Raw genomic sequence first — 15044 nt, 5'->3', positions numbered from 1 at the left:
CTTCAATAAAGCTATTAAGTACACAGTCTTGTACCTTTGTCATTTTGTCCAATTTTCTTTTTTTTGCTACAAATCAAAGTTTGTAATATTGTGATTCACCTCGTCTTTGACCAGTACTTTTTAAACATCACTATGGGAAAAAATGGTAACACTTTACAATAAGGTTCATTAGTTAACATGAATCAAGAATGAACAATACTTCTACAGCATTTATTTATCTTAATGTTAATTTTAGCATTTACTAATACATTAATAAAATCACAAGTTGACCTTGTTAACATTAGCCAATGCACTGTGAACTAACACGAACAAACAATAAACAACTGTATTTTCATTAACTAACAAAGATGAATAAATAGTCTACACTACCAGTCAAAAGTTTTTGAACAGTAAGATATTTTAATGTTTTTTAAAGTCTCTTCTGCTCACCAAGCCTGTATTTATTGGATCAAAACTATTCTATTTCTATTTGAATATATTTTAAAATGTAATTTATTCCTAGACATTAATACTTTTATTTAGGATGTTTTAAATTTATCAAATGTGATGATAAAGACATAACATTAAAAATTCATCTATTTCAGATAAATACTGTTATTCTGAACTTCTACTCAGCTGTTTTCAACATAATAATAATAAATGTTTTCGAGCAGCAAATCAGCATATTAGAATGATTTCTGAAGAATCATGTGACACTGAAGACTGGAGTAATGATCATGAAAACTGAAATTGCAGGATAAAAATTACATTTTAAAATATATTTAAATTAAAAAATAAGAGACTTCTTTAACTTTGTTAAAACATTAAAAATCTTACTGTTCAAAAACTTTTGACTGGTAGTGTATAAGGTTCATTGTTCGTTCATTTTAGTTAATACATTAGCTAATGTTAACAAATAACACCTTATTGTAAAAAATTAATAAAAAAGACTTTCAGAACAAACGTGGCTGAAAAAGACAGGCACTGCCATTCTGGATGCACAACTGAATCACAGAAACCAATTGGCTTTAAAAGTTTTTTTTATTCATATGGAACATTCTTTGATACTCCTTAATTTGGTTGAGTCTTCTTATAAAATGCGGAAAATACAGTTTTATATATAAAAAGAAAGTGACTACAGATACAAAACTAAAACGTAGTACCAGGCTTGAATCAAAGCTTAAGAACAAAAAGCAATTGGCTTGCAAAGCCTTCGTCACCTTCAAACACACACACACTCACTGCTCAGTGTCAAAACAGTGCAATGACAACTTTTTCAGGCAAAACGAATGAACTCGTCTCATTCACAGTGAGCTACCCGACATTGTGACTCAGATTCCACTTTTTACTCAATACCTTTGGTCTCAAAATCAAAGGATGACAAAAAAATAAACAATGGAGACTAGAGCTACAGAAAGATCGCCATGAGCACCATTGCTGCAACAGATGACTTGATCTCCTCGCTTAACTGACTTTGTAGCTTCAAGCTTCACTTAATCTGTAAAACGTTATGATGCTATAGCTGGTCCAAATCATTCAGAACGCTCAATATTAGGTTTAGCCAAACAATACTGCTACACAGATATTTCTGAAGGCACCATGTCTATGTTGGAATCTGCCTCCCAAACCGGTTTTTCCAGCCAACACGCTAAGAACCTAATTTACCGGCCACATCATGTTTGAAAGAAAATTAGCCACCATTTACACAGGAACACTCGGATCTCAAGATCAAAAATATCTGTGCCCAAGCTAAGACTCTATTACAGGACGTCTAACTGTTAATCCAAACCAAAGGTCAAGCAAACACAGTGGCGTGAAGAATGATCCACTTAAAGGAACCTACAATGACACACACACACATATGCTCACCCACTCACACACACACACACACACAGACAGACAGTGTAGGGAATGCAGTGGAGCAGCTTTCGACAGTCTCACCGCCACAGAAAAACATGTCAATATCTCATCTTGAACCCGACATAAGTGCTACACTAACATGACAGTAACCTTACCTGATCTGCTACAATAAAATGCACATTTAAAGCTTAATAAGGCCTATACATAAGTTACTGTTAGTGGTGCAAGAGTTCCCTTACAGTGTTAAGATACAAAAACAACTTAAAAGCACTATGGGAGAATACAGAAATTAAATTAAGGCAAAAAACAAACATGATATGTTTCGATGGAAGGCTTATCAAGTGATCCTTTCAAACGAGACGTTACCACTGACCAAAATCTTCACTCATACTGGCCCTTAATTATTTTATGCAAAAAATTCTACGACACACACACACTTCTCTTTAAGGCATATGAAAACTACTTAAATCAACAAAGGCACCTAGTGTAAATGTACAAGCTGGGTTCAATCTATATACAAAGGTATTTTCAGCCTTCATTTGAAGAGTCTTTGCATAATGAACTTTAAAATGTACTACTGTATAGCATGTGGATGTATTCAGTTTCTGCTTGTGGATCTATTCAGTTTATGCAAATAACCATGCAAAATATTGGATAAAGCCCAAGACCATGTTATACAATGATAAGACAAAACAAGCAAAATAGCACCCATACCCTGCTAGGTAGGGAGAATGTTCACTTATTGATACGAAAACACAAAAATCATATATTTCAGATATTTACGTTCCTTCATTTTTCTGAACAGCATCATGCAGATACTCCAGAACAAACATTTTCAGAATAATAAGACAAAAAAAATAAAGACAGCCGAATATTAAAGCTCTAAAGTAATAGCAGACAGCATCTGTGGCTGTCCTTTCCATTTTTTTTTTGTGCACAATATAATCTTAAATTGATAGTTCACGAAAAAAATGAAAATTCTTTTTTCACCTTTATATCATTCCAAACCCATAAGACTTTTGATTTTCTTTTTAAACAAAAATGAGAATACTTTAATCAAGCCAGCAAGATTTCCCTACCTCATTTGAAACTCCATCTTCATTCCACCTAAATATTAATGCTTAAAAATTTTAAGAAAGTGATCGCAATCGTAATCCATATGAATCAAGCGGTTCAGTCTAATTGTGTTTACTCACAAATTACACACAATGTTCATGCAAATAGACGTGAATTGGGCAACGTCATTGGCGCAAATGCACGATATATATATGGAAGGCCAAATGGTTCAAAACACGTTAATTGTAACACATCAACGCGTTACAATACTTGTATTTAACGAGTATGAAACCCTAAATACGTGTTGTTTCTGCATACATAACGGGCTGATTTTTCACGTGTAAACAACACGTTTTTAACACGTGAAATACGCGTATTTTACGTGTTGTGTTAAAATTCATGTGTTTTTGAGCAATTTAGCCTTAAATAAATATACACCTCAATCACTTCTTCTGTTCAAGTTCAAAATTTTAAACTCCAGTGGAAAATTCACATGATGTGTTATCACGCAAGCCAATCTATAGCAAACAGCTTATTGACATGTCCGGTTGTGTTTTTTTTTTATTATTGTTTTTATGTTTATTCATGCAAGTAATGTGAAAAACATCCTGTGAGCAAATATTCGCTTCGCATTTGGTGTGCATACACCACAACTCTTCTTATTTTAAATAATGAACAGATTTAATTTAAGGTTTTATTCACATATAAACACTGATCAAAGAAACAGAAGTTCAACTGTACTTGATGCATAAGACGAAACTTCACTGGTTCTTGTGCATCATGTTTATGTATGTTTAATTCTTTTTACCCTATTTGCCTCTATGTATGTGCATATGCATTTAATCTACAATCTTGAACATCAATTTTTAGTGGAATAGACTTTTTTAAATGGATCTCTCAAGTTTTATTAAAAATATCTTCATTTGTGTTTTAAAGATGAACAAAAGTCTTGTGCATTTGGAATGGCATGAGAATGACTAAATAAAGACAAATCTTTCATTTTTGGGTGAACTGTCCCTTTAAATATTTCAAAATGATATTAAAGGTAAGAATTCAGAAGCAAAAGCCAGCACAAATCAATGTCCCCGACCTTGAGTGCCATCTTCATCTCAGTACAAGGCAATCAGCCCCCAAAAACCAACAAAAAGCCTTCAAATCTACAGCCATGTCACCCAGAGCTCGATAAGGCTATAAACTGAGGAGAATTTCCCCTGTGGCTTTGATCGTGACCTCTCTGTGAGGCAACAGACCTATTAACGTCTTTACTAGATTACCCTATTAATCCATAAAAACCGTGAGGACTCACACATTAACGCCCTTTTAAAACTCTCTCTCTCTCACTCATACACACACACAAAAAAGTACACCCAAAGTGACATTGCTGACAGTACAAATTGATGTATCTCGAGAAACTAAAGGGAGACAGCAGTCTAAAGTAAGTCTCTGCTGGAACCGTTTGTGCTCAACTCTGGGGGTCCATGTTGCTGGCGTGATGTGGACCATCCTGTTCGTTGATGGTGTGCAGATGGAGGCAGACTGGAGGTCGCTGATGCTCTCTGTGCTCCAGAGGCACGTCTGAGGCAGCCAGGCCCTGTTCCTCGTCCCCTGGACCACGTGGAGGGCTGTTGGCACGGGGGTTGCAGCTATCACAGAAATCCTGCTCCTCAAGCACCCCTCCATCCATGTGCCCTACAAGCTCTTTCATTTCCTCCTCTTCCTCTCCATCCCCGGGCCCCTGGTTGCACACGCATACCTCAATCCCAGAATCGCCCGTGAAGCGCCGGTGGCGCCCTGGAGTCTTGTCTTTGCTGTCGGGTGAACAGTCTTCTACGGGTTCAGTCAGATCCTCGCCGGAGCTGCCCTGTTTTACTGGGCTGTGTGAGGTAGCGCACGCCACCTGCTGGGGCTGCCCGTCCTCTTCTCGGCTGAGGTACTGTGGTTTGTGGGTGCTTCTGACAGGGTGATGTGCGGTGGGAGTATGCGGCTGCTCCACGCAGGGTCCCGGAGAACAGTTTTCAGTTGCAGATGGGACAACAGAGCTGGACTGCAGTGGAGGGCAGAGCTCATCTGGTTGTTCAGAGCACAGGGGGTCAGTGCTGGTGGACTGGCCTGGCTGAGAGGCACTGTATGGAGGCGGGGGCGTCGGAGGTCTGTTCTCGACTTCCTCATATGCGGGTAAGAGGTAGCCAGGCAGGAACCCTGGAGTAGAGGAAGAAGAAATGCATTTTACTGACTGACCATAGTTCTTCTTCCAAGCTGTTAAAGAATTAATTCACTTCCAGAATAAAAATTTCCTGATAATTACTCACCTCCATGTCACCCAAGATGTTCAAGAGTTTCTATCTTCAGTCAAAAAAACATTAAGGTTTTTGAGGATAACAAGATTTTTACCCATATAGTGGACTTCAATGGGGATCAACAGGTTGAAGGTCCCAAACTGCAGTTTCAGTGCAGCTTCAAATGGCTCTACATAATCCCAGTTGAAAAATAAGGTCTTATCTATCAAAACGATAGGTCATTTTCCAAAAAAATAAATGAAAATTATATACTTTTAAACTGCAAATGCTCATCTTGCATTAGCTCGACTTCACGCATTACGTATTCATACTGGAAAGGTCACACATGATGAAGGTGAAAGCACCGACCCAGTGTTTACAAAGTGAAAGTCTAACACCAGTTACCAAAAAGTCAGGTGATTTTGAAGTTGATGAAAATGAGTAAATTTCGCCCTATACCCTAGCCTTTTGAACCACAGTACAGAGATGAAGAATTAACCGCGTGCAACCTTTCCAACGTGGTGCAATGCGTGAAGTCGCAGACACGCATCACAGAGCTAGTGCAAGCCGAGCATTTGTGATTAAAAAGTATATACATTTTGCTAGATAAGACCCTTATTCCGTGGCAGGGATCACGTAGAGCCTTTTAAAGCTGGAGTTAAACTGCAGTTTGGACCTCCAACCACTGAAGTCCACTATATGGTGAAAAATCCTGGAATGTTTTCCTTAAAAACCTTAATTTCTTTTTCGACTGAAGAAAGAAAGACATGACCATCTTTGATGACATGGGGTGAGTAAATTATCAGGGAATTTTTATTCTAAAAGTGAAACAATCCTTTAATAACTTGCTTCTGATATTACTGTTAGCCATTTACAATTTACCGGTCTGCATGCTTACATTTTATCAAACTTGTTTTGAATGTAATAACTCATAAATGTCCCAGTCTACCTCTGGTTACTATTTCACGTACATTATTGTATATTTCAAGAGACATTACATTGTACTTTCAGAAAAACAGGTTACATTGCACATAATGTAAGCTATAATCTTCCCAGTCATCCTATTTCTAGTGTCGTCAATCGTCTGACCCAATCTCTGTGGCTAAAAAAAAAAAGCACCTTGGAAGGAAAATTCATACTGTATTGATCAGAGGTAGAATGACATTAAGTGAGTATTAAAGTGGGTACTGACTGAAATAGAAGGGTACAGAGGTGTAGTTATGGGCTTCTCTGTAAGCGATGAGGTTGATCTCATGCTGCCGTTGTTGTTGTTGCAGTCTGTGTTTGGCTCGACGGTGATGACACACACAGCAGCAGCCCAGAATGATGATGAGAGTCAGGACCAACCAAAACCCTGATGAAAGAGCACACATATAACACAGTACTGTTAATGAGTGAAGAGAACATCATGTCCAAACCAGGCACAGCACACCATGAATCACAACTCTTCCATGTTAATCTGAGTTGTCAACAGTGTTACCTGACAAGACGCATTTGTCAGTTGCTTGGTTTCTATTTTCATTATGTCTCATCTTTAAAGCTCCACCCACAATCAAATCATATTAGTAAGAAGTCTCCTACGTTCATGAAGGCTGCATTTATTTGATGATAAAATACAGTAAAACAACAACATAGTGAAAAAGTATTACAATTTAAAACAACTTTCATATTTTAATATATTTTAAAGTGCAATTTAGTCCTGTGTTGGCTAAGCTGAATTTTCAGCAGTCATTACATCTTCAGTGTCACATTATCCATTTGCTGATTTGGTGCTCGAGAAACATCACCTTTAAAAACAGTTTAATTATTTATTTTTAGTTTTTAGATACTTTTTAGTTCAAAAGAACACCATTTATTTGAAATTGACATCTTTTGTAGCACTGTAAATCAGGGGTGTGTCCTCCAAAGAGGCAAGAGAGCCAGTGTCTCCTCCAAATATTAAATGAGAGAGAAAAAAAATAGTAGCATAATATAACACTAAAAGTGTATAAATCACTTGATTTTCTAAAGAGGGTCCACGTCTCTCTCGCCTTCCCTGAGCTCATTAAGTTTTAACAGTGTGCGGTGAGTTTGGTGGGGAGTAATTGAGATTGAATGGGGGAAAGTCACATGAGACGATGCAATGCCTCCATCGTGATATGATCGGATATGACAGGTTATGTTCAGCTGTGATTGGTTTGTGCGATAAATCCCACCCCTTGCGTTCATGCACGTTCTGCATTCATAAAACAGTCTGAAAGGACAACATAATGACGTTAATGGGAAGAATAATTTTCAAGAGTAAGTAAACAAGTCACACAAAGATATAACCATTTTGTTACATCAAAATAAGATTTTAGATGGAATAAAAACACAGGAGTTTTTAGTGAGTAATCAGCTTGGTGAAATTAAAAGTAAATCTCAGTGTCTGTGACCAATATTTACAGAGCCTTGATAACCAATGATCTGAAAAATTAAAAAAAAGGTAATTAAAAGGTAATTACTAAAAAGAATAGCTGAACACAAGTACACAAACAAAAATACTGTTTAAATTGTTACTGCCTACTCAAGGCAAAGCAATATTGTTTTGAAATAAATGTAAAATGCTTAAAAACAGTATCTTGATGAGATTCATACTTGGCTTTAATAAACAGATTATTTTTTATTTTAATTTATTACATTGTTAATGTAAAAATATAAAACAGTTTTTTTTTTTTTTTGGTCAGAGCTGATAGCCTAGGTGAGACCTTTCCCGAATCCACCCCCTCTCTCTCCCACTTCACTTCCTGTCTGCTCTCCACTGATGTATCATAATAAAAAAAGAAAAAAAAATTTTTTTTTTTTCTTCTATTAGTGTAGGTAGTGTTTATTTAACCAAGGAAATGTGACTGGGACATGAATTTACATTTGATTTAAAAAATAAAAAAACTAAAGACTTTGTCTCTTTTCAAAACACCACCTCACACCACTGTTGTGTCTTTAATGTCACTTTTGAGCAATTTTAAGCATCCGTACTGAAAAAAAAAGGTCTATAAAATACTTCCAGTTTGGTACAGAAACATCATCTCCCAAAACAACCTAATCTGGCACCAGATCACAAGAGAAGAATGTACTGGACATTAGGGTGTGACGCTCATCTGACCAACGGTAAGAGTCGTGCGGGTCAATGTCATGTGAGATCCTAGTGTGTGAAACTTTGGCCCAAATAAAGCAGAGACCTTTTCGGGCAGACAGGGGTGGGGGTGGTCCACTTTTCCTAATAGAGAAATTTAAGGCAGCTGTTTACAGGGGCTGGTCCGATCCAGTTACACTGGATTTGTGTCTGTCCGGGTCGCATGTATTCGGCACGTTGCACAAAACCCAAAGCGCAGCCCCTTGACTCAGCAGATGATGTGCTGTAATTACCGTGGAGATGAGGTTAGTCCTCAGTTATTAAAATAGATGGTACACCAGAGGGAGAGGGGTAATTTGATAACACAGGAACACTGCCAACGGGCGTGAACAGGGCAGAACAACAACTAGATCAGGGCCAACCAATGACATAAAAGTTAGAAGCAACACACACAAATCATACCCATAATTAAAACCTGAGAAAAAAGGACCAAAAAAGATTATATCCATTGTACTGTGAGGTCACTTACGTTTGTGCTCAAAATTACAGTATGGCTAGTTCCAGTAAGCTGCGTGATTGAACACCTAAATCCCATTACTATTTACAGAAGTAAAACAATTACAGTGTCAAACATGAGCCATGACTTGGATGTCTTTTCCCAAGGCATACCACCTCCTGTCCAACCCATAGCTGGCATCAGAAGCGTGGGCTGCTTACTGCAAACAACTCAAGAACAAAAGCAGGTGGCGCGTTACACCCTTACATGCTATTACAATCGCAATGAAAAGCAGATTCTTTTTAAAGTTAAACGTAATCTAATTAAAAGAAAAAAGAAAAAAACTAGACAGACTGCCCTTCCATCAGTTCACAATGTCCTGGAACTGCAACCACCACATCCAGGCTGATAAGTGTGTTATACACAATCCGATACGTACTTGAAAGAACTACACGCATGCCCAGACCAAATAGAGGATGTTTTAGACACTACAGAAAATATATTTACCATGGACTGACCTCATCTTACAGCATGTGTACGCAGGAAGGACTCAGATACTTACACCACACCTCGTAGTAATAGCTGCAACACTGAGATTCCCCACAGCAGTAGCCCGAATCACAAAAGTAGCTCTGGTTGTTCACTCCTACACAAGTCACCCGGCTCTGCAAAACCAAACAGAAAATATAAGCATATTTTCAGCACAGACCCCAAAAGAGCTCTGCGCACCAAAGGCCTTTTTATGGCGATAAACTAAAATTAAATTAAAAATAATAAAATGAAATAAATTTTTCAATACAATATGTAGCCAAACACATTACTGTCTTCACATACAGTACATGTGACAATAAAAATCACATTAATACAAATGACAGGTGAGCAGACTGTATTATACTTCATGCATATCTAGTCACACTTGCAAATTAAATTACTTTAATTACTAACAATGCTGATTTCCTGCTCTCGCTTTACCTGTCTAAACCCCAGGAGAAAAGGCATGTTAGGCGTCTGATAGGAAAATCAACACAGCAGAGACACAGAGTTTTGTTAAACACAGGGCTGCAAAGAGCAAGGGAGAGACAGAAGAGGAAGGTCGGGCTTGGGCCACCCACCACCCACACATGGTACAGTGCGACATGAACTGCCCCCTTTATTGGCCGGAGGGGCTCTCTTTAAACGCACACATACATACACAGCCTCCCTCATGGCATTTCAGACTCAGCGAGGGCTGCCAGGGAATGCAAGTAAACAGGATGAACAGACAAGCGGTCTGTGCTTCTCTCACATACACACAGACACCGATGACAACTGCTGGCCTGACAGTTGTCTCGAGCGCTAGATACAAAGGATAGCGAAACTAAAATCTTGACTGTTAAACAATAGTCTTAACATGAGAGTAAAAATACCATGGCTATTTGACTTGTTTCAGATCAGTGATAACAAACAGTGGAAAGCAAAAGATTGGGTGTACAGTGCTGCAAATCTGCGCAGGGTTGGACACAGTGCCAAAAAAGTTCACAGAAGGAATGGGAACTGGCAGCAAACAGCTGAGTTAAAGGGTAATTACAGTTAATTATTACAAATTCCTAGTGTTATAAAGTGCAACAGTAGGGTTTCAGAAGACAAAAATTCCATTAATTTCCCAAATAAAAAAATAAATTTTTAGTGATCATTTGTTAAGTACTCAAGACGAACCAAACAGGAGCTCCACTGTTGTTAAGTGATGTTATATCAGACAGTGTAAACCAATTTATGTCTACTAAAAATGTATGTGTGACCCTGGACCACAAAACGAGTCATAAGTAGCAAAGGTATATTTGTAGCAATAGCCAAAAATACATTGTATGGGACAAAATAATCAATTTTTCCTACGTGCCAAATAGCGGCATTTACTACACAGAGCCATAGTTCACTGACAAGCTACACAATATCGAGTTCAAAATCGGATATATATCGCCGGATTTTGAACTAATCACAGAACTACCATTACTGACGAGATTCGCATAATAATCGCATCCGATTTATTGCACAGCCCTAGTAAAGGTCATGTTCAATGAAGATATTTTGTACATTTCCTACTGTAAATATACCAAAGCTTAATTTTTTATAAGTAATATGCATTGCTAAGAATGTCAACTTTGGACAACTTTAAAGGCGATTTTCTCAATATTTAGATTTCTCTATTGCGCCATCAGATTCCAGATTTTCAAATAGCATCTAAAGCTTATTTATTCAACTTTCTGATGACCAGGGTCACATATTATAATATCAGCTCATGCATTTCCTGGAAATGTAATCCGTAACCTTGGTGTTGGAAACACCAATGCTCCACATATGTTTGAGGCATGAGCTTGACAGGGGTAATCCACATTATGTCACATCTGCTGTTTATAACATGTCATAATTCACCAAAATGAAATTTCTATTATAATTTATTCATCCTAATGTCATTCCACACCTCTATGACTTTTCTCCTGCTGAACAACGATTTTTTGCTAAATGTTGGCAACAAAACAGTATTGGTGATGACTGATTTCAATTGTGTGGTTAAAAAAACAGCAACATAGGCTCATTAGAAATATGTGCCTCTATATACATCCCTATATGTACAAATCACTGCAGTTTCCAGTTAAAATGAACACTAGAGGTAGTAAAACTCTGACAATTTTTATTCCTTTTCACACAAAGTATAATTAACAGGTACAGAGATTTTAGATTAATAAAGCTTAATTTGCACACAATTACTTGCAGAATATTATGTTCTGACTTCAAAACAAGTTTAACATCCTGCGTGAATTAAAAACTGACAGTTTTGAACAATGTTGTCACATATACAGCTTCATATACATGAGTTTTCTAATTTAGTAGGTTTGATCGGTAGCTGACATGATATGGCGTTGCACTTGACTGATAAATCAAGTTAGCTCCGGTAAGAACCCTGTAAAACTACGGTTCGACAAAACAGCTCAATTCCCCATAAAGAATTTAAAATAGCACGGCCACATCAACAAATGCATGTTTAATATCACTTTTACATTTGTTAACACTATTGGTTTGGTTTAGGGTTTGGTTTGGTGTGGTGTAGCGTAGTGGGTATTTCCAACACGATAGAGCATGAACCTTTAGCGACACTCCCCGTATATTTAAATTCTTAACAGTTGCTATACGTACCTCAAGCAGGGTAATAAAAACACAGAAATACGTGCCTGTAACAACGTAAAAAAAACGTGCCACGGTCACGATTGAACACTCATTTTAGCACCACTCTTTGAACATTTCACTTGGAAACTGCCTCGAAACGTGCAGTAAGATATGAAATTATGGTGTTGAAATGTATAGAAATGTATACAGAGGAACATTTTCTTGAGCCTGGATTAAAAAAAAAACATTTCTCAAGATATCTTCTTTTGTGTTTCACAGAAGACAAATAGGTTTAGAATAACATGATGGTGGTTAAATTATGGCAGAATTTTGGTGAAATATCCTGTTAAGTACACAGTGCTTTGCCTTTGTCTGTTATCTCCTAATTTGTAGTTCAATCTCTATACCTTTTTTTTTTAAATCCTTATGTAGAAAGTGAATAGGAAAAACATTTGTGGAGCCAAGCCACTGAAAATGTGTGTGATGACCAATGCTGAATCTATGTTGAAAGTTATGTACACTACCGTGCAAAAGTTTGGGCTCAGTAAATTAACTGATTTTTACCATGGACGCATTACTGATCAAAAGTGACAGTAAAAATATTTCAAAAACTACAATAGATTTCTATTTAAAATAAATGTGGTTCCTTTCAACTTCCATTAATCAGAGAAGAAAAAAAAACACTTGTGCAGACTGTCTTAACTTTTAAACAGCAGTGTATGATTTCAAATGCAGCTCCCATTTAAAAAAGGTTGTAGTGTAGAGCTTTTAATTTCCTACTTCATAGGCACAAAGCATGTGTTTTTGTAATGTTAGCAGATCGGAGATCAGCTTATCTTTTAGGCACCTACATTCCCTCAGAGATAACACCTGTGGAGAGCAAACAGCTCACTCCCTGCTTTTTTCATTCCCTGACCTTGATCTACCACCTGTCACAACAGAAACAAGAGCATCTTCATACATATACACCTCTCACAGTCAAGGCCAGAATAAAAGCATGCAGTCAAAACAGCCTCAGCCCGTCATCAGTGAAATCTTTTAAATATGTGCTTTTTCTAGACAGCCACTATTAAAGTGTCAATCACAGTCAACTGTACAATCTGACTGTCATTAAACAATTAGACTGCGGGACGATTAAAACCTTAATACCAAAAAACTTTGCACTGATTAAAAAAATTGTACTATTGTACATCCTTACTTCAGCAACAGCAGTAATAACTCACAGCCTTTTTTTTAATTATTTACTCATCAGAAAGAAAAACATTAGGGGCGAGACAAAGCTTTATGAATCATTCATTTGGCTGTGTTTACATGTAACCTCAGCAAGACTGAAATGGAACAAACCCTCCCTAGAATTGTATTCGGTTTACAGATTCACATTGCCGTTTTCTTTTTGAATATATTTTAAAATGTAATTTATTCCTGTGATTTCAAAGCTTAATTTTTAGCATCATTACTCCAGTTACATAATCCTCCAGAAATCATTCTAATATACTGATATGACAAAAACATTTATTATTACTATTATTGTTGAAAACAGTAGAATTTTTAGGTTTCTTTGATGTATAGTAAGAAGAATAGCATTTATCTGATATTGAAATCTTTTGTAACTTTATAAATATATTATCATCACCTTTGATCAATTTAAATAATCTTGGCTAAATAAAAGTATTCATTTCTATAATTTCATTTGTAATTACTTTTAAAAAATTCAAATAGAAAGCAGTTAATTTAAATATTAATAATAATCTTTCACAATATTATTGTTTTTGCTGTATTTTGGATCAAATAAAGGCAGGCTTGGTGAGCTGAAGACACTTCTTTAAAAAAACATTAAAAATCTTACTGTTCAAAAACTTTTGACTGATACTGTAAAGTTAAAGAAACTTGGTCGACTTAAACCATACATTTAGATTTTTTTTTTCTTTTTTACAAGATTTAATTTAACAGTGGACTAATTTATACTTAAAAGTCATGATGCCTAATTACATGACACTGTTATAGTCCATTTAAAATACATCAGTGAATGTACATTTCTGTTCATTTATTTAAGATGATAACTTTAAAAGCCATTTAATGAACATAGGTAAAACTGTTCAGATCGGCCCTTTTGATTATTGTCACCTGCGTTTACTAAAACTGACTCATTTTGTTCAGAAAAGGTCGATAAAGCTCATTTATGAACCTTGTAAAAGATGTTTATGGCATGGCAGACTTTAAAAGTGTAAGTACGCTTTGTTGTCACTGCTGTGAACACACAGGCTGTGCTTCAAAACCTAATGAGCTGACTAAGTAGACAGCATTTTGAGCACAACGTTTAAACGCACCCTGGGTGCCTCCAAATGCTGTCTAAGTAGGCAACTCGCTAGATTTTAAAACGCAGCCCACATTCTACCGGCTAGGCTAATGATGCTAACAGGGTTTTTTACCTCGGTCAGCGCTGCCTCCACTGTCACCGAACCGATTGGTCCAATAACCGCGTTACTTACAAACAACCCCATTCCCAGTTTTATATATCCAACCCCCCGCATTCCGTCCTTTCCCGTGGCTTTCGACACATCTGCGACACGGTAGGACATTCAGCTAGCCAGCGAGCTAGCTTCAGTTACGTCTCTTTCTTCTTTCTTTCAACTCTCTCACAAACTCCGAAAGTCTCCGCAAGCCCAACCCCCTGCCGCTATTGGTCCGTTCAAGCGAACACTTCCTGGTTTGACAAATAAACGCAGCGACGATTGGATGATTTATCTGTCGTTTAAACACAGCTACAGCGACGGTAGGGCGTGACTTTGTTGTTCTTTACCAGCTGAGATCAAGAAATCAGCTGACATTGAATTTAAAGGGGCAGGAAATGACATATTTCCCTATGCAAAAAATGAAAGAGAGCACGCAAAAACAATAATGAAAGCTATATAGACGCACGGAGGGAGAATGTGTATAATTATTATTAATTATATACGCAAATTATATGTATACTGACTGAAACTCTTTTCCTGTATGATACAATACAATAATGTAAGTAGATGATATAAGTAGTTATGCAAGTAAATATAACTAAAGTAATTTGTCATGATGGGAAATACTGGAAACATCTGCTAAATACTGTAGGCTAGGCCTACATATTTTTATCACACACTTTTACAGCATT

General features: G+C 36.9%; 1 protein-coding gene across 2 annotated transcripts; it reads right to left on the bottom strand.

The window, feature by feature from the left end:
* Nucleotides 1–1001: 1001 nt before the first annotated feature.
* On the bottom strand, nucleotides 1002–14569 carry wbp1la (WW domain binding protein 1-like a). 2 transcript variants are annotated; one of them, XM_051125415.1, is made up of 4 exons: nucleotides 14329–14569; nucleotides 9321–9423; nucleotides 6364–6525; nucleotides 1002–5094 (listed from the first exon to the last, which is right to left on the bottom strand). In XM_051125415.1, the coding sequence occupies exons 1-4, from the start codon at nucleotides 14476–14478 to the stop codon at nucleotides 4358–4360; spliced, it is 1152 nt and encodes a 383-aa protein (XP_050981372.1). In that variant the 5' UTR covers nucleotides 14479–14569; the 3' UTR covers nucleotides 1002–4357. The 2 variants fall into 2 exon arrangements, with proteins under 2 accessions (XP_050981372.1, XP_050981373.1); XM_051125416.1 differs by lacking the exon at nucleotides 14329–14569 and adding an exon at nucleotides 9731–10062.
* Nucleotides 14570–15044: the final 475 nt, after the last annotated feature.

The sequence above is a fragment of the Labeo rohita genome, chromosome 13, assembly GCF_022985175.1.
Source record: "Labeo rohita strain BAU-BD-2019 chromosome 13, IGBB_LRoh.1.0, whole genome shotgun sequence".
In the NCBI taxonomy this organism is placed as follows: Eukaryota; Metazoa; Chordata; class Actinopteri; order Cypriniformes; family Cyprinidae; genus Labeo; species Labeo rohita.
The sequence above is the reverse complement of the archived record's forward strand: the minus strand, read 5'-3'. Positions and strand labels throughout refer to the sequence as shown.